The 26,251-nt window shown below is 39.2% G+C and overlaps 1 protein-coding gene across 1 annotated transcript in view; it reads right to left on the reverse strand.

The window, feature by feature from the left end:
• Positions 1–26,251, reverse strand: part of gabbr2 (gamma-aminobutyric acid (GABA) B receptor, 2) — an 899,531-nt gene that overhangs the window by 374,060 nt on the left and 499,220 nt on the right. The window contains exon 3 of the mRNA XM_039736684.1: positions 21,932–22,102. Coding sequence (XP_039592618.1) covers positions 21,932–22,102 — 171 coding nt within the window. The remainder of the gene's footprint in view (positions 1–21,931; positions 22,103–26,251) is intronic.

The following is a 26,251-nucleotide window of genomic DNA, read 5'->3' on the forward strand; positions in this document are numbered from 1 at the left end:
CCGGAGCCTTTCTTTTCTTGTTTTGCAGAAGCCTGTCTGCACAAAGCGGACAAAGAGCCCGCCCGCCTCAGACCTAGGCAAGATGGCCGCGACAAGAAGAAGCCGGGCCAGTCTAGGAGTCCGCAGAGAAGAAGCCCATACGGCGAGAGCCACCACGTGACCTCACGCGATGGAAGCCGGGAAGACGGTCAGGAAGGATCCTTCGGTGATGTCAGTATTTCCCCGACGGATCCGAGCTTCCTGAAAGGGAAGGAGGCGGCGAGCGAAGCAGCGCCACAATTTAAAAAGAATCAAGAGGAGCGGGAAGTGACTGAACGGTCTGCCGACAAATTAAAAGAGACAGATCGCAGTCCGCCGCGGCAGGCTACCCGTTCCTCTTCGGACTCCATGTCCCAGAAGCCTCCGCGAAGCCCAGCAGAGCACGTGCCAGGAGCGGACGTGCTCATTGGCTCCCGGCCGGTAGGTAAATCAAATGCGGAAGCGGACTTAACCCCGGCCGAAATAACTAACTTTGTGGACTTACAACAGCTCGAAAAATACCTCGAGCCCGTGTATGTTTTCTTCCAAGGAGTGAAGGAACTGAAGGCTCGTGTAGAGGAGCTGGGAGCTACAGCCGAGGCGCCGCTGAGAGGACTAGTGGAATACCTGCGGCGATTAGGCCGAGAAGCCCCGGTCTCGAGTGATTTAGCGGTGCAGGTAAGTGAAATCTGTACCGTATATCATAAGGGGACACAGTGCGATCCGGCCCCGCTATTAATAAACAGCGAGTGTCAAAGCACTGTGAACCCGACAGTGGAGCGTGGAGTGATTACTGACTGGGCGGGGGAGGAAGCGATCGAACCGAGGCATGTGTGTGACGTGGCCTTCCGGAGCGAGTCGCCACTCCAGACCCCGACCGGTGTAATAAGGGCGTGGACGTTGGTTACCGGAGGGGCGGGGGAAGTGCCAATCTCACCGGTACAGCTAAACAGTGCTGTTACTCGGAGCGATGCGGTACTAATGACGCCGCCTCCGAAACAAAACAGAACAACGGGCGTGCAAACAGCCAAGAGGCTCTCTCTGTTCCATAGGGAGCCTCAGGCTGAGCCCAAGCCCCAGATCAAACGGAAATCCCCAAAAGAAAAGGTGGGTCTCCCGATATAATGGAGAGAGAGGCTGAGAGCAGTAAAGCGGCCGTAAAACACTCCTTGGCAGAGAAAGGGGCGGAGATATCGCTAACGGAGTTCCCGAGGTGTTTCTGGTCTCGCAGAGGGGGACAACCAGGAGGACTTCGCCGATGCTACAACTGCCGGCAGCCGGGCCACGAGTGGCGCCATTGTTCCCGGGGGGACAGAAGGTACGTCGTTCCCCCAAGGTTCACTAGAGGACAGGGACAACGCGGCCAAGGTCCAACAGACAAGTCTTCCTGGAGGAGGACGTCCCTCGCGGGGCTGGACGCTCCGCCCCAGAAGTCGTCGCTAAGGGGGAGGAACTGTGGAGGACTGCCGGCTTTCCATGCCGGTCCGCACCCCCAGGCCGCTAGGAGGAGCTCTCCCGATAGCAGGACCATGCCCCGAGGTCCAGCAGGGCCTTATGGACTTTGTAGTGTTTTAACACAACCCTGCTGGATACCTTGGGGGCCACCAGGAGTCGCTGTAGGGGGGCTTATGGGTTCTTTTATGCCCTATGACCCGGGAGTACGTCACGGTCACGTGACGGGAACGAATGACGTGCTCCCGGGGTGAAGAAAAGGACTGTTTGCCCTGACCCGGAAGGAAAAAGGAACTGTGGACTATTGGGACAGGAACACCTCCGGGTCAGGGGCTATAAAAGGACGATGCCTCAGTCCAGACACTGAGCTGAGCTGGGAGGTAGGAGGGCGAAGTGTCTGGGCGAGGAGGAAAGAGAATAGTGTTGTTGTGGGATATTTTGTTGCATATGAATAGAGTGGAGGGTGCTTGGTGCACATTGGTATTAAATAAAAAGTCTTGGACTTTCACCCGGTGTCTGGAGTTGTACCTGGGGGTTCAAGGGAGCACTAGCGCCCCCTACTGTCACAGTGTGCAACTTGCATAAAACACCAAAGGAGAAACTGCTCTACAATCTGAAATAAAATGTATAGCAAATGCCTTCAAGACACCGTGGTTTGGGGGCAACATTTTCACTTTTGCCTAGGCAGAAAAAAAGCCACTGCCAGTCCTTATTGTCAATACACTTACTAAGGTGAAAACAAGCAAACATTTATTTCATGCAAAGCCATTCTGTACTGAAAATTTGGAAACAGCTAAGATGAGCGTCACAACAAGTGTCCATCATGTACACGGCACCTCAGAGTTCCATCTGCACACATAGAGTGCTTAGTGTGTCCGTGTGTTAGGGTTCTTCTAGGCCACCAAGATGAAAATCCATGGGGAGGAAAGAGTGTAACTCATAACTGTGGAATGCCACAATCGATTTAAGCAGAAGCTATTTAATCTGGGCTATAAATAGGAGATGGAGACTAAGGGGATGCAGGGGACTGAGTTTGGAAGTAGGCTGCTATTTTGGCTCAGAGAGTCCACCCTTGGAGAAATGCCAGTCAAATGATGCTGACGTAGATTCATTCTGATGTCAGAAGTGAGAGTTAAACAGGCACAGCATTCGCAAGATAGTGTAGCTGATGTTGCAAAAAGCAGGGCCAAGTACTCTGCTGCATAAGTGGGATCACTAATAGTCTCCCAGGGGGGTGGCACATTTCTTCATCTTAGGCGGATCTCATTCTGCACTGGCTGAGAGTGATAATTAAAGGCAATGTAAAATGCCTTAAAGCAATTTATTATTTTTAAGATGGGCTTCGGCCAAATGAGAAGAAAGTAATAGGAAAGTGTGGAGTGAGCTGGATATGATCTGTTTTGATAATGTGCCCAGTTGGCCTTTGCTTAGATGAGTCTTTATTTATTTATTTTTTCATAGTGTGGGCCGTGGCATGGTGACCCAATACATTGTATTACTGCCTCACAGTATTCGCACTCAGGTTCAGTTCTTGCCTGGAGCACCTTCTTTATACTCTTTATACAGCACTCACTGCCTTAAAAAGGCACATAGGGTTATTAAACACTTCAGCCATCCTGCACAGCCGCTTTTCTCACTCCTTCCTTCTGGCAAACAGAGCACTTGTACTCAAATCAGTAGACTCACTGACAGTTTCTATCCACAGGTCATATGGTCACATTAAGGTTATGTTGCAGCGTTATGCTAAAATAATTTACATTTATTTTTTCCCCCAAATCAAGCACCATTTAATACCCTACAATGACATAGCAAAAAGAAGAGTTTACTAACTTTTAAAATTTTTGTAAAAATAAAAAACAGAAATACCATATTGACACAAGCATGCAGAGCCTTTGCTATGACACTTGAAATTCGGCTCAGGTGCATTCCATCCGATTGATCGTTGATGTTTCTGCACCTTCTTTGAAGTTCACCTGTGGTAAATTCAAGCGCTTGGATGTGATTGGGCAAGGCACACACCTGCCTATATGAAGTCCCACAGTTGGCAATATGAATCAACACAGAAATCGAGGCAAGTGGTCGAAGGAATTGACTGTAGATCTTACAGACAGAATTGTTTTAAGGCACAAGGCAGATGGGAAAGGCTACAAAAACTTTTCTGCAGCACTGAAGGTTCCCAAATACGCAGGGTCCTCCATAATTCTTACATGGAATAAGCTTGGAACAATAATTATTATTCCTAGAGATGGCCACCAAGCAAAACTAAATAATCAGGGGAGAAGAGCCATGCTAAAATAGATGGCCAAGAACCCAATGGTTACCTTGGATGAGCTCCAGAGGACCTATGTGGAGATGCAAAAAACTTCCAAATGGACACTCATCACTGCAACACTCCACTGATCTGGACCTTATGACAGAGTAGATAGACAGAAGCCTCTCCTCGGTAAAAGACAAAGGAAGCCCACTTGGACTCACTGAAAGACTCACATATTGTGAAAAACAATATTCTCTGGTATAAAAAATAATAGATTAGCATCATGTCTGCAGGAAACCAGGTAATGCTCATCACCTGTGCAACACAATTCCAAAAGTGAGGCATGGTGATGGCAGCAACAAGCTGCTGGGTCTTATTTCAGTGACAGGGTATGGGAGATTAGACAGGGTTGAAATAAACTTGAACAGTGGAAAGTAAAGAGATAACCTTGTAGCAGTCCTACAGGAAAAGGACTACATATCCCAGCTGACCCAGCAGTGTTGGACAACAGCGGGGGACACAGGGGCTACTGGGAAGAAAATCCAGCCAGTGAGCCGGGAATAGAGCTATAAATAGGGAACCGACAAAATGAGTGGGGGTCTGATGTCTGAGGTCTGAATTCATCCATCTGTGTTTATATCACCGTCACACCCAATTGGATTACCATATATTGCCCTGAATTACTGTTCCTGTCTGGATGTGCGGTCAGTCTTGTGTCTGCCAGTCGTAGGAGTACTGATTGGATTGGTCTCATCTTTGTCAGTGGCAATGCTCCCAATCTCATCACTCCTCACCACTTCAGGATACCATTAGGACAAACTTTGTATTGCTTACAGTGAACCATTCAGAGGATTTCTCTGTCTCTCTCTCTCTCATCCATCATCAACTGTTACTGCAACATCTGCACTGTGTTTTGGACTTTTTCATTAGTGTTTATCATTTTGGTTCGTTGTTGAGTTGTGTTATTATTTGTTATTGCCGTAGAGAAGTTGGGAGGGTTGGCTGTTTATTTGTTGTTTATATTTCTATTTATTGATTATATAGCATTATTGATTTAACCTGCTGTTTCAACTGTGTCCCTACTGAAAAAAATAAATAAATCACCATCTATTTCGATGGTGAAAATCTTAGCTTTACCTCAACCGTTACAACCTTAATAAAAACCTGCTTCAGTGTGCTCTGGAGTTCAGACTGGAGCAAAGGTTCATCTTTCATCAGGACAATGATCCTAAGCAAAAAGCAAAGACAACATAGGAGTGACTTTAGAACAATTGAGGGAATGTTCTTGAATTGCCCAGCCTGAGTCGAAACCTGAACTCAATCAATCACCTCTAGAGAGACCTGAAAATAGTTGTCGGCCAATGGTACCCGTCCAACCTGACAGAGTGTGAGAAGAGAAGAATGGGCAGAAGATCCCAAAATTTAGGTGTGCTAATTCTGCATGTCATACACAAAAAGACACCAGAATGCGATTGCTGCCAAACGTGCTTCAACTAAATACTGAATATAGGGTCTGAATTCCTGAGTTAATGTGATTTTTTTTCATTCATTTTGAAAATCCTTTGTCATTCCCAGAAAGACATTTTGCCTATTTTTGTCTTTGTCTTGCCTTTTTTTCAGTCTTTGTTTATAAAGATTGTTCATTGGCATTTTCCTTTAAGTTAATTTGGGACATTTAATAGTATTTTTAAACATTTAAAGCCACTGCCCCATATTGGGCCTGTGCAGGCTTGAAAGCCTGCTCCTTGAGTTTTGGGTCTAACTGCTTGGGTGAAGCCTGTTTCTGAGACTGACCAGTGAAGTCATGGACAGGGTTTTCATTTATTTTACTGTCTTTCATCATTTGCAACTTTAGATAGATAGATAGATAGATAGATAGATAGATAGATAGATAGATAGATAGATAGATAGACAGATAGATAGATAGATAGATAGATAGATAGATAGATAGATAGATAGAGGAAAATTTGGCAATTTTGAGTTGCTAAAGAGCTTTTTGGCTGGTTATAGTTTGGGATAAAAGTGTATGCTGAAACTACCTCAACAGACCCTTCATTGCTGTTGTCATATTGCTATACTCCATGTAGCCATGTGTATCCATTCATACAGAACTGTCTGAATTCAGCTTCTAAATAGAGAGTGAAACTTGCCTCCTCCACTGGGGTTCAAGTCCATCTTGGCGGGATTGTGTGTAAAGCAGAAACCAGTCCTGGGTGGAGAAACAATCCATTGCATGCCCCCACACCCATATCAATATACATAACTGATCTTCTCCAATAATAATTTTGTCAATTTTTTTCAGGTTTTGGATCATATACATGTCACATTTTTAATTACTCTTCAACCAATTAATAAGAACAAAACTAATATTACGGTAGCCAATAGATGGCTACATGTCCTGGCATCAGTTGCAACTGTGTATTCACCATAAAGTACTTTTTTCATAGAATATTGTGAGGAAAAAAAAAAACAGGATTGGATTGTGGGGTTCTAATACACTACAGAACATTTATGATAAGGACAAGGTACCAGGATTACTATGAACACCAAAACCAAATAATGTCAACATGAGAACATAAAAACTTAAAGCATAACCCTAACTGCCTGATTTTCACCATTAACTGCAATACTTGAGATACTTACTTGCAATTGTCCACCGAGGGATACGGGATTTGAGGAGTATGGCCTTATTTAACTTGGAGCTACTTGGACTGATCCCTGGATTGACCTGTGAAATGTAAGAACCTGACCAATGAAAAAGCAAGGAGCACCACGGCACTGCTAATACTATTGATCATATAATAGCCCAGCTAAAGCCAATAGCGCTCGCAATTATGTGAGTCAAACGCAAAAAAAAAATTCAACTAAAAACCGCAGCAAACAACAGTTTCATTGAAATACAAAATATATACTGGGGTGAAATGATAACGTGAGCAAGAAGGAGAGCTCCTTCACCACTCCACTTAGAACAAGCAATAGCCCCTAACTAGGAGACTCCTGCAGCCACTGTGCATCTAAAGGAACAGGACTGTCCTCCAGTGTTCTTCACTTGTACACAAATGCTCTCTACTGCCTGGGTAAATTTCGTTGTGATGGTGTTTGCTGCTAAAATGTGTATTGTTATTTTGGTTGTGAATATTGTTTGCCCACAAAGGTGTTCACCTCTCTTTCTAGGATTCATGTACCTGTTGCCTGTCTTCTAAATATGAACTGCAAGTCAACTACATTAAGTATGGGAAGTTGCTTCCAGAATACTGATACACATCAGAAAAGAAATAATGACTTAGATCTTCAAATGGCTTTGCTATGTCTTTCTGTTTAGTTATCATCTTCTGCTGTTCTATTTCAGTGTACCATGTAGCATAATGCCACTGCAGCTTTATTGTTTTGGAACCAGCCAGACTACTAACAAATAATTCTGATTGCGGTTGGAAAATATAATAACAATTCATTAAAATTAAGTTAGCTTAATGTCAATTTCTGAAGCATATTTAACAATCTAAAGCTCTTGTTATAAATAGCCTTTACTTGTTCCGTACAAAAGTTTGGACACACGTGGCCAAATAACATATTTTGTTGCATTTAAAAAAAAATAGTAAATATAACTTTAACAGTAAACAAAACTAAACAATGGCATTTTCATGAAACTTTATTGAAACAATGTAGAAGGGTAAACATGGCATAGGCAAAGGTCTGGGCACCCTTTCAGTTGTAAGACAACTGGTCTGGCTTAGCTTGTTAAGTGTTAGCCTGGTCAACAATTGTCATTAGGAATTGTCAGCTGATGACAGTTCTGGAGCCCAAAAAATTCTTTGACTCTTCAAACATTGTGCAACACTCATCTGCCAAAGGTTCTCTAAGAAAATGACAGAGGATCTGATTAATCTAACCGATGCCAACAAAACAGGAAAAGACATTAAAAATATATCAAAGTGCTTACAGCTAGCGATTTCTACAGTCCAAAATGTCATTAAGAAATGTCAGTTAAGGAGAATCTTGGAGCTCAAAACAAGATTTGGAAGACCAAGGACACAAACAGAACAGCTCATATACTGTGTAGGAAGACAAAGCAAAACCCTGTATGACTACAAGGGTCCTGCAGGCAGGGTCAGCAGAGAAAGGAGTGGTGGTGCACTGCTCTACTAGGCAGTTTTACTCACATGGACATGGCCTTCATGGAAGAGTCAATAGAAGGAAAACTTAACATGTGATCTCATCACAAAAACAACATATTAAGTATGCAGCTATGGTGTCCTGAATAATGGACTATTTCTTGAGTAGATTGTAGCTTGAGAGGCTCAAGCATTGTGTCTCTGATGTGGACAGGAGAAACACTGGAACTCCTTTCATCTTTACTCTGTACACACTGGACTAAAAATATAACAACCGGTCGTGACACTTGCAGAAATTCTCAGGTGATTCTGCACTTATGGGGTGTATCATTAAAGGAGATGAAACAGACTACAGGAGTCAAGTGGAGAACTTTGTTTCTTGGTGAAAACAGAACTGTCCACAACTTAGGATCAGCAAAACCAAGAAACTGGTCATTGACTTTCACTGGACCAAATAGTCTCTATGCCTGGTCACTGTTCAGGAAGTGGTTATGAACATGGTGCTCTGCTACTAATGTAAAGAGGTACATATCAATGACAGGCTGAACTTTAATGTGGGAAGTGACATCCTTCACATCTTCTACAGCTCTGTGAAGGTATGCTATATGCTGGGCTGGTAACATCACTTCAAGAGAGGTGCACTGAGTCAACAAGCTAATTAAAAGAGTAAGCTCAGTTATGGGACATACTCTCAAACTGCTTGAGGTAGTAGGAGGAGAGAATGAAGGTGAAACTGAGTGCCATTATGAAAAATGGTCGCCATCCTCTCTCTCTCTTATATACCAGCATTGAGGACTTTTAGCTAAGAAATTATTAACAATAACTAAATTATTCAGCAAAAATGTGTCAAAAAACATTAACAGAGCTCCGAATTACCAACGGCAATACACCTTTATAATTGCTCACTGTGACTGATCTATTTATCTTTGGCTAAGTCAGAAGTATCCATGTATCTATGCAAAAATACATCTACATAACATAGGCATGTTGGACCCAAGTGCTATGAACAGATTTACTTAAATCCAACTCTTTGCCCACAACCACAAAAGTTTTGCTGGAGAAAAAAGAAATTTGAAAAGAAGAAAGGTACACCTTGCCAACTGTTAAGTATGGAGGTAGATCTATCATACATTGAGGTTGTGTAAAAGCTAGTGGCACAGGAAACATTGTGCAAGTACAGGGGAGAATGGATATCACTAAATATCAATATTGAGGAGAATGTCAGACAGTCCATCAGGAAACTGAAAATGAAAAAAGGATAATTTCTACAACAAGACAAGGATCAAAAACACACTTCGAAATCTACTATGAAGTACCTCAAGAAACACACGGTGAAGCTTTTAGAATGGCCCTCGCAGTCCCCACACTTGAACATCATTGAAATTCTGAGTGTAGATTAATTGCAAGACAGCCCAAAAATATTCCTACGCCGGAAGCAATCTGCAAGGAAGAATGGGGAAGATTTTCTAAAACAAGAAATCAAAGTTCATAGCTGGCTACAAAAAACATTTTTAAACTATGACTTTTCCCAAAGGGAGTGTTACTAAGTACTGACTTAGTTGAGTGCCTAAACTTGTGCAAATGCCATATTTAATCCTTTTTAGTTCATCGGGGCAAATAAGGATACATTTCAAATTACACAGTAAATTCAGTTTCATATTTGTAATTATAAGATGAAGTAGAAAACAAGAGAACAGTACAGTGAAGCAGTTGGATAGCCTAAGAGGGCATTCTGGCAGCATTAAATTAACATAGTTGATACAGAAGAAGGGGCTAACAACACAGGTAAAGTACAGTCAAACTGAGATACAACAGACAAGAGGGAATTCTTTAACGGAGATCTGAATGTATCATTGATGGAGCTTCAGAAACAGACCGAAGGAGAAAATCCAGGCAGGAGCTAAACAGGCTCTCTCCAAGATCTGCAAACCAGGTCTTTGAAATTGTTAGAAGGTTAGGGTCACAGAATCTGTTTTCTGGCAGGTTGGTAAGTTTCAAATAACAATGCCAAATGGTCTGAAACGTTTAAACTAACATCTTTTGTTGATCATATTGTTTGAAGCTATGGACTGTGTTATCATTTTTATGCAGATGACACTCAACTCTATTTCAATGCCAAAAGTGCAACTTCATCAGAGATTTCTCAGCTCACAATTTGCCTCAGTGAAGTTAATACCTGGATGGAGCAGAACTATATACAATTAAATTGCAACAAAACTGAACTCCTGCAAATTGGCACTAAAGCACTACTTAAGAAAATGAGCTCCTTCTCAGTGACTCTCGATGGTGATCGCATCAGACCTTCTTCGGATGCAAGGAATCTTGGTGTCATTTTTGATTCCTCCCTTTCTTATTCCACCCACATAAACCACATTAAGAAACTTTCTTACTTTCACCTCTCCTTTTCTAATGCTGAGAAACTTGTCTGTGGTTTTATCACATCCCGCATCGATTATTGTAACTCAGCTGCTACCAGAAACAGTGAGCACACCACACCCATCCTGTTTTGCTTTAATTATTTTATTTATTTATTTATTTATAAAGCACTTTAAAAACAACATCAAGGCTGACCAAAGTGCTGTACAATAAAAACCCAAATGGTAAATGAAACAGAAACACATAAGAACTGAGGAGATTCTTAATAACAAATATACAGATAGCCAACATATCATACTGGATTAAAAGCCAGAGAGCAAAAATGTGTTTTTAAAAAGAATTTAATGGCAGCTAGCGAAGAAGCCTGCATAACGTGCAACTGCAAATCGTTCCAGAGTTTTGGGTCTGCAACTGTAAAAGTTCGATCACCTCGGAGTTTGCATCATGTCTTGGGAACATGTAAAAGCATCTGGTCTGCTGACCTGAGACAGCGAGACGGTACATAAGGGTGCAGCAGTTCCGACAAATAAAGAGGGGAACAACCATTAAAGGATTTAAAAACAAATACAAGGATCTTAAAATGAATTCACTGGCTCCCTGTGTCTTACAGGATTGAATATAAAATGCTATTAATAACCTACAAAGCTTTAAATGGCCTTGCACCAAACTACATCAGTGACCTTCTAAATCACTCTGCTCCTGTTCACTTTTTAAAGTCCTCTGATTCTGGTAATCTTGTTGTGCCCTCTATGGGTGACAAGGGCTTCAGCTCCATAGCATCCAGACTTTGGAATGACATCCTGAAATTAATTAGATCAGCTGACTCCATTCATTCTTTTAAATAACAACTTAAAACTCATCTATTTCGGAAGTCTTTTAACTTAACTTAACATTCTGCCCTTTCTTTCAGTTTACCTCTCTGCCCAGGTGCTCAGGATAATTTGTGTGTGTGTTATATCACAAATTAGGTTAAGTTTTTCTTTTAGTATTGAATTTAGTATTTTACTCTGGTTTATTGTCCTTTATTCTATTTAATGCTTTGTTATCTGTTTCTTTATTCTATTCAGGAAAACATTTGTATCCAATGTTACAAGCGCCCTGCTGTTTTATCTAAGACTCTGTGAAGCACCTTGAGCATGGGAAAGGCACTATATAAATAAAATGTATTATTATTATTATTAATGAACATAATCTGATATGGTGCAGGTAGCCACTGTAACTGAGTCAGAAAAAGGGAGATGTGCTCATTGTATTTGGTCAGAGTAACAGCTGACATCCTCTAACTTGACTTGACTTTCTCATTTTCCCAAAAGCATACTTGAGGATACAGAGGCGCACCTCACCTCTGCACTGCTCCATTTCTATAGTCCCTTTCATACCAATGCTCCAATATGCTTTGTCCCGTAAATATTTTTTTTTTCAATTTGGCCGTTAGTGTGAAAATGTGTGCCTGTTGATAGGTGACTTACATCACTTGAAGTGAACCCACTTAGTGATGTGGGCTGACCTTAGCTGATCATACAAAACCTATTTGGTGACTGCATAGGACATATGGAGGCACACAGCATGAGTACTCACCATGTACAGTATATGCTATCTGAGTTTCACTTAGGTTTTTTTTTTAATACTTTATGATAAATTTAACAACATGTATTGGCACTATGTGTGACGATGAGTTTATGAAAGGGCAATGACCTCAAGAAGTATTTATTTTTGAAAAAAGCTGATATATGTTGTTTTTGAAGCAACTGACGGCTGTAGCATACAGAATGTAATGAAGCTGTTCACCGGGGTAGAAAATAAATTAATTAGCTCAGTTAAAGCCAGATTTGTGGTGTAGTGTGAAATCAATTCAATCTTTTTGCTAAGCTTCAGGTTTTATACATTGCCGTCACAAAGCGTTATATGATATCTCCTCAAAAACTCTCCATATCTGGGCCTGCTGTGTTGGTCCTTGTCTGTGCGTCGTTTCTTTGTTTCACTTAATTCTCTATTCTGTTCTGGTTTATTGCCCTATTTGTGTTTAGACTATGCTTGTACCATATCATAATATATTGCTTGATTACTTCTGAATAAAATTAAATACCGTTTCATTTTGAAAAGTGCTCTGATTCCTTTAGGAAAGACTCTAGATAAAATTGGGGTTAATTGATTGATTTTGAAGTACAGTTGCCAACAAAGGCTTTTTTGTAAAGTGTTTTGTTTGGCAAACTAAAGACCAGCAGTCTGTCTTGTGGTTTGTAACATAATTGGTGACGTCTTTTTGGTCTGTTATAAGCAGGGGTGCACATAACTTTTTCAGTAAGTTACTCAAGTGAGTACCATCATAAGGAGTTTGGTATACAATTCAATTCAAAGAGCTTTATTGGCATAACCATAAACAGTTTTGCCAAAGAAATTGAAAAATTGAAATAAAACAATTTCTATAACAGATTTAACAGTAAGGTAAAGAATTAGGGTAAAAATAAATACAGATACAACAATAATAATAAAATAAAAATATAGCAGCAGCTTAAAAAGAGGTAAGAATCAGAAATATCTGATCACTCTATACAGAGTAAGGTTTTAATAAGTGCAACCTCACTGTCTACCTCACAGTCCTCAACTTCAGCTTCCTGCATGGTAGATGATGATGGCTGTAGATGCATCTCCCTTTTCTTGGTTAAGCCTCTGCTTAGCTGTCTCCATCCACAGGTCAACCACTGGTTTTGGGTCAAATGCCTCTGTGGTCTTCTTTGACTGGTGGATGTGCATTAGGGCCATGAGGCGAGCATGTGACAGACGAGATCTGTGCTTGTTTTTTTATTATGTTAAGATATGAGAATCCCCTTTCACAGGCTGCACTGCTCAAAGGCAGTGTAAGAGACAGTTTTAACCAATTTGATAATGTTGGAGTAAAGATCTGGATTGCTTGTACTTATTATCTGGACCAAGTCATACACAGAGGATGCTGCCAAGCGTTTCCCTGTTTGCTTTAAGCGTGTCCATTCTGTGACAGTTGTGTCTTTGTCAAGGCTCAGTGTGGCTTCATAATTCTGAAGAATGGTACAAACAGTTGTGTTCCCAAAATGATGTAAATCTTGTATTTCCTGAGGCCAAGTTGAAGGATCAAATACTAAGAAATGATCACATGAATTCAGTGAGTCATATCTGATTCCAAACTCCTCAATTAACCTAATGAGTAAGTTTATCTTGTCCCTGTCAGCGTCAGCATTAGAAAGAGTATATGCTCTGTAGTGGCCTTCAGCATCAAGCAAACTGTCCTATGGCTACCATGAGTTCATCCTTACGTTCTCCAATGCTCAGCTTTTCCTTCTGAAACACAATGGATGTGGTCTTTAAAATCTTGCCAATCTTTTGTAAATAAAACTGCAGCAGCTTGACCACGGGGCGATTAAAGGTCTGACAGTACGTAACGTTGCAATCAGATAATTTTCCGCAGTTTTCTAGTGTGTGTGCGGTGCACAGAATGTGCACAAGGGAGTCTCCTACTGCAGCCAGTTGCCGTAGTTTCGGAACAATGCCGTTGTATATACCGACGTTAACAGCAGCCCCGTCTGTGCACACGGCGACCAACGTTCTCTTCCAGTTGTCCAAGTCTGCTTCCTGGAAAAGTTTAACGAGTCCATCTGTTACAGCCTGCGCAGATCGGTCAGCACCCAGTTGGATTATGCCAAGGAACTCCGTGGTAAACTGCCCGATGTTGGACACACACAATGAAAACGATCCCCTGCTCGGTTTTAATGATGTCTTCCGATCCATCAAAAATCAGTCCCCAAAATTCAGCAGACTCCAACTTTGCTTTCAATTCCGCGCTGATAGTGCGCGCGATGGTCTGCATTTTCCGTGTGGCCGCCTCACGTGAATGATACGCAGTTCCGACATTTACTCCTAGCCGCTCCAGTAAAGGAGTATCTTCAGCATAGGAAGATAGGGGGCGAGCGTGTTTAGCTTTATGAAAGGCAAGGAGAAAAATATTACACAGAGATTGCCGTTGTTCTTCATTTACCTTTGTTCGCCATCTAGCTAGAGGGCGAGTGGAAATTTCTTCCTGACTAGCTTATTTATTAGAAATAGCTTTTATTTTTTTTATCCTAACAATCATCCATTTGTTGCTATTTCTGTTTTTCTAATTTAATTAGCACATAGGGACCAGATACAGGTCACTATGACACTATGATACAGGTCACTACTACTTCTCCTTCTTCCTCCTCATCTTTTCCCACTTCTCTGTGGGGTCAGTGTGATTGATTACCTTCTCTTGCACCTCCTTACCATTCAGGCCCTTTTTATTAAGGTCTTTTTTTTACTTTATCCATCCACTTCCATTTTGGCTTCCCTCGCTTTCTCTTCCACTGTACTTCCATTCCCATCACTCTTTTGCCCACATATTCATTGTCTCGCCTCATCATCGCATATCCATACCTCTTCAACCCACACTCCTGTACTTTCTTACATATATCCCCCCACTTTTGTTGTACCTTCAATTGGCTCATTTCTTATTCTGTGCTTTTTGGTAACTCCACAAATCCATCTCAAAATTCTCATTTCTGCCACATCCAACTTCTTCTCCTGCGCTCCCTTTGCCGCTCATGTCTCAACTCCATACGTCATTGCTGGTCTTACCACTATCCTTAAACTCTTACCTTTAACCTTTGCCTTAATTCTTCAGTCACACAGTACTCCTGATACCCTCTCCCAGTTGTTCCATCCACACAGCACTCTCTGGGTCATCTCTGCATCTAGTTTTCCATCACAGGCTACTGCTGATCCCAGAAATTTAAATTTATTCACTCTTTTCAATTGCTTTCCCTGCAGACTAGCTTCCAAAGCCCTTCTGCAGTCTTCTAACTTCCTCTACACTTCCTTTTTTCTGGTACTGGACAACACAATGTCATCAGCAAAAAGCATGCACCAGGAGGATTGGTCTTTTATCCCATGGCTCAACACTTCCATAATCAGATCAAAGAGGTAAGGACTTAAAGAAGACTCGTGGTGCAGACCTACCCTAACTAGGATAATGCATGTAATTATATTCCATTATAAGTGCTATTTTTGAATATTACTCATTGTTACAAATGCATTTAATTAAAAATATGAAATATTTGCATTTTTGGTGAAGTAAATAAAAACTGAATTGCTCCAACTTTCATAATAACAGTTAACTTAATCCTTGAATTTTACTCCATGTAATACACTAGACCAAAATAACTTTTTCTTTTTGTTTATTATGTGTGAAAAGTTGTTTTTCACTTGTGTACTAATGTATTATTTATATATGATATTAAACTGCTTGTATTACACAATATATATATTTATTCTTAGCAGCTCAATTTTATAATTATCAGTAGTTAAATGCTGCTTGATTGAATGATGCCAATAATGTGATGCAACTGTAAATGTCACAAAATGACCATTAATTTTAAAAATTGATGTATTTTTTCATATTTTATGCAAAACTAAATCTGGCATATCATCCTTCGAGACTGACAGGGGAAGGCAGTTTGAATGTCATACATTATGAAAAATAAAAATCTACCTTATCTGGTCTAATAACCTCTTCAACATGCACATAAATGATTTAACTTTGCCGAGCAAATTGTTTTAGTCTAATTTGCATGCCCAGATAATACTCGGCGGCTCTCATGACAATAATTAATCCCCTCTTGCACTCAGAGTTCTCTTGTTGGCTCAAAGTGGCTGCTCGATACGCTGTGTCATAAATAACACAAAATGATAAAAGGCTTTCAATGGACAGCCCTCAAGTTTGTTAGTCTACAACATGTAAAATAATTTTTCAACCAAGCATAAAAAAAAATTCCCCAAAATCATAGATCCGACTTCTTGTGTACCATGATCCCATGGATGCTAATAATGAACTACAGTAGTCTAAGCTAATAACTGCAAGTTCACATTGTCAATAACACATTTTCAGATTTGATTTCCACTTCTGTAATATGAATATCCATGTTTAATAATGCAGGTATTAAAGACAACACTCCGAAAGGCAATCGGCTCACAAGGTCATACAAAGGAATGGGCTTTATAAGTGCTTATAAGCATTGTGGAATGTGTAAAGAACTGTCACTCAGTCAGTCAGTGTCCAACCTGCTATATCCTAACACAGGGTCACGGGGGTCTGCGGGAGCCAATCCCAGCCAGCACAGGGTGCAAAGCAGGAACAAATCCTGGGCAGGGTGCTAGCCCACCACTGGGCACACACACACACACACACACATCCACACACCAAGCACACACTAGGGACAATTTAGGATCGCCAATGCACCTAACCTGCATGTCTTTGGATTGTGGAAGGAAACCGGAGCACCCGGAGGAAACCCACGCAGACACGGGGAGAAAATGCAAACTCCATGCAGGGGGCACCCGGGAAGCGAACCCAGGTCTCCTTACTGCGAGGCAGCAGTGCTACCACTGCGCCAAAACACCAAGTATGCCTCAAAAGAAGTCAAGTGCAATATCTGAAAATGTCGACCTATACAGTAATAATTTTTATTTGGTACACTGTATTAATCCCTGAAGGAAAATTTTGCATGATATTTGGAGGTCAGAGTTTAGGGTCAGCTATTGTACAGCTACCCAGAGCAATTTTCTGGCTAATAGCACTGCTCAAGGGCGCAACAGAGTAGGATCCCTTCTGGCAGTAACGGGATTTGAACTGGCAAACTTCCAGATGCCAGCACAGATCCTTAGCCTCAGAACCACCACTCCACCTAAGATACAGTAAATATGCGATAATACTTCATTGAAACTTCTATACAATGAAATTCAAGTTCTTGGATTATAAAAATAATACTGGATTTGTAACACCACTTTTCAGTCATGCATTGTGCCAGTCACATTACTGAAACCTGACTCACGTATGCTCCCACACTCCATGTACACATATTGTATGGTGCAGAGTAAATCATCATACTCAGAAATTAAAAACCCAGGAAAACATCGACTAATGAAGCTAATGCATAGCTTTTGCAATTAAGATATTTAAAGATCACATTTCCTGCAGGCTGCTTTCAATCATTAATTTTTAAAAGGGGCTTAATTTTTCATAACAGCATTCACTAGCTATTTCTCCTTCTTACTAAACCAATGCTTTTATCTCTTATTGTTTAGTTCATTAAACTGAAAGTTTTGCATGTTTATCAATAGCACAATTAAGACCTGACATAGCCTTTAGAATCAGATCCATTCAAAATAGTGCATGGTTTAAGTAAACTCAGAGAAAAGTGTATGGGTGGCACCCATGTTAAGGTTGGGTAGCTTTATACTTAGGGGCTACAATGGCTGGGTGTTACTGCTTTAAAGAGAAACTCACAATCTATGAATAATTCATGAAAACATTTTTTATTTTGATCAATTAGTTTTTTAATCCATTGTGTTAGGTAACACAGATATATGACTTTATTACCTGTATTTGTGGAAAAGATGTTCAGGATCAATTCGTGCCAGAGTAGAGAGTAATATAGTACCAACTAGTGAACTCAGAGAACTATAGCAATTTACATTGTAGTCATTAAAGCCTTACACCTAAGATTTTGGACATTATACACTAGCAGAGTGCAATGATACAAAGAAATAGCCCTTAAAAGACATTCAAAGAAAAGATGGAGCCATACTGTCAACAAAAGGATCATGAGCAAGCATTTAAGGGAGGAAAGGGATCTTGTGTTTGGGCTGGCTGCCCTGACAATATCATAGCACCAGGAAAAGTAAAGGAGAAATGTGACCGGAGCATAAGCATGAATGATACCCTACAATGATGGTAAATGGAAATATCTAACCTTCTAAACAGAGATGGAGTGAGGTCAGGTGTCAGCATATGGGGAACGGTTGAGGCACAGTGTGCCAAAGATTATTGTGAGCAGGTAAAGAAACTGGAAGATACCAAACAAGTAATAATATAGTCAGCACAGGTAAAAGGTCAGAACTAGGAGATCAATAGAAACTGCTGGCATAGAACAAAAGGGCAAGAAAAGAGGCGGAAGGCAAAACTGAAATCAAAGTCAAAACCTAACCTAGCACTAGGGCAACATTTTTAAATGAAAATTGGACAAACAACCCTGTCTGACTGATACTGAACAACATGTGTACAATAAGGCTAGGAGAATAATGCAGCGCTGCTGCTATACAAGTTGCGTTCTGTTTCTCCATTTTGTGTATTTTGCACAAGTATTTTTCTTATAATGTTTCTTTACCTTTCGCCAGTATTTTTCTGACTACTGAGGAAGTTACAGGGTGTGAGAACTCTTTATGAACAAGTCTATCAATGTCAAAAAGCTCAACAAACCTGCCATGGTTGGTTGGAGAAAAAAAATAACCTTGCCCAAGTTAAATGCATGATTATAGAATAAACAGCCAAAACAGGCATTCAATCAATTTAGCACAATGTCATACCTAGCAGCATATTTGAAAACTATATCTAGTTCTTATGCTACTTTTTGTTTTTTTTGTTTTTTATTTCACCTTATACAATTTCTCGTTTTAGGAATTTGTTAGTTTTCGCATACCCTTTGAGGTCAGAGTGTAGGGTCAGCCATTGTACAGCATCCCTGGAGCAATTGCAGGTTAAGGGCCTTGCTCAAGAGCCCAGCAGAGTAGGATCTCTTTTGGCAGTGACGAGGATTCGAACCGGCAACCTTCGGGATACCAGCACAGATCCTTAGCCTCAGAGCGACTACTCCGCCCATTGACCAGTTATGAGAATTTTGGGTTCTTATCCATAATGGATAAGATAACATTCTATGTCACTTACTTCTAATACACTAGTGTCAGGTATACATCACCCAGATGTGCCCACAGAAACAACAGCACCACATTATTGGTACCTACTATTGCATATTCTGGAAAGTCAAGCCAGCTGTGTGGAACACAGATATCATCATAAAGCCTTAAATAATCTCGCCCCATCTTATATATCGGAATGCCTGACACGTTATATTCCAAATCGTAACCTCAGATCTTCAAATGAGTGTCTCCTTAGAATTCCAAGAACAAAACTTAAAAGAAGTGGTGAGGCGGCCTTCTGCTGTTATGCACCTAAAATCTGGAATAGCCTGCCAATAGGAATTCGCCAGGCTGATACAGTAGAGCACTTTAAAACACTGCTGAAAACACATTACTTTAACATGGCCTTTTTATAACTTCATTTTAATCTTAATTTAACTTAATCCTGGTACTCTATATGTTCAATTTCCTCAAAATAACTATTCATGGTGGCTCTAAAATCGGTACTGACCCCTACTTTCTTTTCTGTTTCTTTTTCCGGTTTCTTTGTGGTGGTGGCCTGCGCCACCTCCACCTACTCAAAGCTTCATGATGCTCCAACAATGATGGACGGATTAAAAGGCAGAAGTCTACGTGACCATCATCATCATCAAGCCCTTTCGTGAGAATCCTAAATCCAAAGAGGACTGTTTCATTTATGTTAGGTAGAATGCCCAGAGGGGACTGGGCGGTCTCATGGTCTGGAATCCCTACAGATTTTATTTTTTCTCCAGCCGTCTGGAGTTTTTTTTGTTTTTTCTGTCCCCCCTGGCCATTGAACCTTACTCTTATTCGATGTTAATGTTGATTTATTTTGTTTTATAATTGTGTCTTTCATTTTTCTATTCTTTAATATGTAAAGCACTTTAAGCTACTGTTTGTATGAAAATGTGCTATATAAATAAACGTTGTTGTTGTTGTTGTTGTTGTTGATGTTCACTTAAACACAAGTGCAGCACAATGATAAACTGAGTCATTGTTCATTGTCAAGTCTGATTTCCAAAAAAAGAATTCTCAAATAGCAGACAAAGAGTCATACATAAACAGATTTAGAACAGTAATAATTCCAAATGGGTAAAGAGGCAGGCACTAAAACAGCAGACAAAAAGCAAAATCCAAAAATCAAAACAAAAGTCAAAAAGTACCAAAGTGAACAAAAACCATGAGAAATTCCGAGGATGGTTGTTGTACAGGTAAACAATACACAATATTTGACAGCAGGCCTCCACTGACCTTCTCAGTTTTTAAATTAATTAAATCCATCACGTGATCGCTATAACACTGGTGTTGCTCAGCAACAGGCAGAGATAAGCATAAAGACACTTCATCTCTGAGGATTATTGAAAGAGAAAAGGACCAGGAGATAGAAACGCAATCCTGAATCACAGTGAAAACAAAAGCATTCATAGCCAAAAGAATATCGAACCAGACAACAAAGTCAAAAGGGCAAAAATGAAATTCAAATATCGACTTAAAGAGAAGATTAAAAAAAAAAATGAACAGAACCTAATTGTAGGTCTTCTTCTTTGAAAAAGGTAACTACAGCTAATGATTTGTTCTTTTTACCCATCCAAGGAATACCTTTACACAGAAATGTCACCATATTGTGGTGACTGCCTTGGTCACATGATGCAATTCCTGTATCGCATTAACACAGAAAAAATAAAAAAAATTTTGAAAACTCAAATCAAAATAGAGCAAAACCTGATAAAGTGGATTTTCTAATATAAAAAAAGAACACAAAATACACATATAGTCATGTATAATTATGACAAAAAGAGGGGATAAAGGAAGATGATTTCCAGAAAATGGGACATAGGGCGGAACGCCTGACCATTCCTGACAACTGGTTCCTGTAGAGAAAACCTGTAAACTGAAGGAATTCATTTCTTTACTCTCCAAGCCATGTCAATGAATTTCTATCATCGAAAGTAAAAGGCAGAACATTTTCAGATATAAAAACTTGAGTAACAAAAAGAAAATAAAACAAAAAACAGAATCAAGATATAGCACATAAGGTTCAGCAAAGAATAGGCAGGAAACAAAAAAAAGTGCCAAAGATTAGACAACCAGACATTGAAATTCTTAACAGAAATAAAGAGTAGGAAGACTTTTCTTTGTAGCTCAATATCTATTATTTTCCTTTTAAATATTTTTTTTCCTTTTTTTGTCTCGGGGGTTTTTCCCTTGTAGTTCCCTTTTTCCATCTATCTACTGTTTTCTTTTTCTTTCTGACCAGCTGTCTTATCACTTTGCTTTTTCTCTAAAGGCAAGCACTCATTTAATGGAGTCCAGCAGTGGATTGAGAAGCAGGAAGACAAACATGTTACCAATTTAATTCACAAACTGTGCTGGCGCCTGACAATTTCCTTTGGTTAAAGAATTTTCAGACAGATATATTTTCCTCACTTGTGTGCAACATATCTCTAAAGTTTCTGATCATTTTTTTTTATGAAATTCCCAAGTTATTTTCTGTTCTGTGAATTCATAGTAGGTCACACGCTAGAGGCTACATTAAATGTAACATCCCAGAAAAAACAATGTCACAAACAGTTTAATTCTCCCACGGGTGTAATCGTAGTGAATTAGTATTTTAATTTGCCATATTAATTTATTTTGTTCTAAATTTATGGTTATTATATTGTGTTCTGGGCTCATAATATGACTATGACGGTGCTTAATGAAAATAAACTGAATTAAAATGAATTTAGTAAATCATAGCTCAATTGCAATCAAATAGCTGACATAGTCGCCCAGAAGTAACAGTTGGTGAGGAGCACTGGCTTATGGAGTAGCAATGTCTCCCTTCTTTATACCTTGTGAAATGTTTTTTTTTTTTGTTTTCAATTGAACTTTTAATATTTTTTTCTCTATATGTTCAGTTAGCATTTTCCAGAACTTTTACTTCAAATGAAAACTCCCTGGAGACATAACTTACCTCAGAGAATCTTTGTACATCTTGGGTTAAAGTGCCCACCCGCCTCCAGTTGTATTGCTGAAGAAACTTGACCACCGCTGGGTTTACTGCATTGTCTGAAGGGACGGTTCTGAAGAAGTTGGGATACTTTTTTTTGTCTCCAAGAACAGGTGTTGTTGCAGCAAATGAAAGCTGTAGAGAGGACAGAAAAGTAAAAATTATTTGAATTGTTAGAATAAGTGCAATGTTTGCACACATTCTACAGCAGAATATTTATACCTAGAAAAATGTACAATAGGAACCAATAGCAACCAATGGGAAATGGAACCATCACTACGGAAGCAGCCTTAGCTGGAGCAGCAACATGGACTTCTTAATACTCAGTGTTTTACATTTGCAGACTATTTTGCCCCCTACAGGATATAACAAGATCTGAAGAAAACATTTTAGGAAAGTCATTGTTATAAGGAGCATTAGCAAACACTATACTGACATTAAGAGGATGGAAAAAATCTTAATAAATGTGAATAAGAGGTAGAAAGTACAATAACAGAAATATATTTGCATCAGGTGATGTATGAGGGGGTCCCCAAAAATTACTGGAATCAGTCATGATAGCATGGAACTAGGGTGTATTTCTAGAACATGCCACTAGGTGTCGTATGTCTCCAGTCTGGTTAATCAGCTCTTCAAGTGGCATCATGCTAGGTTGATTGTGTATTTCTGCCATTTATTCTACAATCATGCATGTGGCTTGATGATTTTTTTTTCTCCAAGCCACCATGGCAGATTTTGGAGACAATGATGGTTGTATTTTTTTGACACTGACGGACTTGTTCATAAAGAGCTTGGTCTCCATGGTCAAACTGTTAATCAGCAGTACACTGTTTTGTGTATCAGAGGGTCATCTTCTGGACTCAGCAGATGTAAGCGCTACCACGCCAGGATATAAGGAGGTATAACTGTTGACTGTTTTGTCACTTTTTCCACCCATATCTCAGAGAAGACACCAAATGATGGCAAGTGACTCCGCCCCTTATGGTCCATGGATTATAAGAGCAGGGAACTCTTTGAAAAAATCAACTCATTTGGCTACAAGCAACCTGCCAGACAAAACTCCATCCTGAAGCCTGAATGCTCATCCAAGCCCCGTTTTACCAGCCAATGGTTGAAGCCACATTTTGTTGCTTTTTGTGCCATCATGTGCTAGTTATTTCATTTCAAATTATCATTATCATTTCAGTAAAAGGGGTGACCTGGTTGGCACCCCAACAATTCATTTGGACTTGTGTATTCTTCTCGGATGAAAACAACCATTTTGTCTTCACTTTACAAGATTTAGCAACACCACAGATGTTCCACAGAAGAGTGAATTAGCTAATTCTGACACTGTGAGATATGAATTACAAGGAAAGACTGAGGTGAGCATTTTTAATTTAAGCAAACAGGGATTAAGAGGTGACATGACTGAAGTGTTTAAAATTCTAAAAGGAATCCATACAGTGGATTCCAGACACCACTTCTTCAATAAGAACATAGTGAAATAGATGGAAACTTGTTAAGTGCAATTTTTGCTCACAAATTGGGTTTTGAGAATAGATTGGATGCATTCAGGCTTGTATGTCTGTGATATAAAGAAATTTTATTCTTCCCACAGAGAACTTTAGACACGGAATAAATTACAAAGCAATATGGTGGAGTCTAGGACTTTATAGACTTTTCAAAACTCAGCTTGATGTATTTTTCAGATATTAAGTGGCTATCATTAACAAAGATTTTGGGATGAAAGGTTGTTCTAATGTTCTAACAGCACTTTTTAATAATAATAAAAATAAATAAATAAATAATAATAATAATGATGGAACATCATTAGAAAAGCATTAGAGGTTCTGTACTTCTTGACCTCCATATATAACACAGCTAAAATTATTGATGTCTTTTTCTGCAGGTTTTAAACAATTAATCAGGTTTTCAAAAACACTCAATCAGTAAACAGTAGGAAAAGTTTAATATTTGAAATGACTGTCTGCTTTTCATTAGAAAAAACAAACTAATTATAATGGCTATGTGTGGATCCAGAAACTACAATGGGGTATTTTTTAGCACACAATAGCTAAGTGTATCTCTGCATTTAATAAAATAATTCAAATAACAGATGTGAACTTAGCCTTATTGTACACAGAACAAGATGGTGTATCTCATAAAGTAATTGTTTCTGTTACCGTATATACTCGCATACAAGTCGGTCTTCAAACCCGAAAAATCAATTATAAAATCAGACCCCGACTTGACTTTCTCGCACCAGTTTCTCAGACACATCGAATTTTGTTGCAGCAGCGCAGTTTCCAATTTCTTTCGCCACTTCAATGACTTTTCATTTAAAACCAGCTTCATATTTTCTTCTGATTGAACGCTCCACCATAGATAAGGGATGCTCTTATGATAAAGGTGTATGAGGGTGTGAGATACAAAAAGCACAAAACAGTGCAAACATCACTTCGGAATAGTTCGGGTGTTACTGTGTGGTAACGTAGGCACAATACATAGAAAAAAAAGGCAGTGTGCGCCATGGTTACTCTGTCAGGTGGGCGTTAGCATATCGTAATCTCTTGGATAAATAGCGTGAGTTTTCCACATTTGACTTATACAACCGACATTATAAAATACCGGAAATTATATGGTAAAATCAAGCGAGTATATACGGTAGTTTCTTAATAAAGTAAGACATCATACTGAGATGTTCTGTCGACAGGGACTTATAACAATGTAAAAAAACTTATAACAATGACAAACACAGTAAGGTGAGTCTGCATGTTGATATTTTTTAACAGGCTACAAACTTTTCAAATCAGTAGTTAACCAGATTTCGTGGCCCATAAATATTAGCAAGCAAAGAGTTGTACATAGGCAAATTTAGAGAACAGCAATAATTCCAAATGAGTTAAGTGGCTGGCATGAGAACAATAGACAAAAAGCAAAATCCAAAAATCTAAATGAAAGTCAAAAAATACCAAAATGAACAAAAAAACCACAAGACATTTAGAGGATAGTTGTTGGTGACCCCTATGGCTTTTGCTTTAGAATGTAACCAATTTCTTAAAAATGGCCAGTTCTGCTTATTTTCAATATGTTTTTTGTTTCTGCATTATTTTCCGAACTTAAAAATTCCTAATACAGATTTATTTGGTTTTCTAAGATATTTAGAAATAACGTGTGTGATCACATTATGGGACTTTTGTTGTGATCTTCATTGGTAAGATTATGATCTTCTACTTTCTCTCTCCTGTTTTCTGTATATGAAGAGCACTATTAAAGCAGCCAATTGATAACACCCTCAAAGGTGCAAATGAGGCTGAATAAGCTGTTACTTTAAAGGATGCATTATATTTTCATCTGTTTGAAAGTAGAAGCAATTAAAAGAGAAGCTGTGAATAAAAAAGTGAAGTTCTGAAATATAAAGTAATAATGCGCATAGGACACGCTTTTGTATAGAATGATACAGTAACAAACCATCCATCTATGCAACCATTTTCTATTCTAATTAGGTTATTAAGATAACAATGCATATCAAAAACTGAAAAAAAAATTAATTGGAGTGTATGTTTATCTATTTCTTTAAGCCAAATTTCACTTGAGGACAAATAAAGTTCTGATATTCTATTTACCTACACATGGGAAGAAAGTGCAAACTATGGTAATAACCAAGTATGGGTTTCGAAGCAAATACTATGGATCCATTAGCCAAAAGCCCTTATCGCTGTGTCACCACGGCACCTCAGGTCTAATGGCTTATCTAAATCTTCCTTGCAATGGACTGGTGTCTCACTCATAGCAGGTTTGAGTCCGGAGTCCTAAACAAAATTGACTAAGTATATTAAATGACATAATGTAGCATGTATAATTTGGGAAGCATATGCGTTGCAATATATTTCAATGATCAGACATTAATTTGTGAAGGTACAAAAGGTAAAAACATACAGCATGTCTTCTTACAGTCGCTGTATAATGATAAAAGAAGCAGCTTCCCATTGGTTCTCAGCTTAATGTCAGGAATCTGCTGACTTTCTAGAATGCTGAACAATACCACAAATATTATCCTTCATTAAAGTCATTTAAAATAAACTGATTCTTATTTTGAATTAGCAATGAGATAAGAGTTTCTTGTTATATTACACTGGATTACTTGTGTTTTCTAATCTGAACATAACTTAAACATACATTTTGAATTGACTTTTTATAATTTAGATGTCACAGAACCTTTTTTTATTTTATTTCCAGAAAGGTACACATGAGTAAATAAAACTATTTCATTAGCGCCATAAACTAAAGCACAAAATAAGT

The sequence above is a fragment of the Polypterus senegalus genome, chromosome 15, assembly GCF_016835505.1.
Source record: "Polypterus senegalus isolate Bchr_013 chromosome 15, ASM1683550v1, whole genome shotgun sequence".
In the NCBI taxonomy this organism is placed as follows: Eukaryota; Metazoa; Chordata; class Cladistia; order Polypteriformes; family Polypteridae; genus Polypterus; species Polypterus senegalus.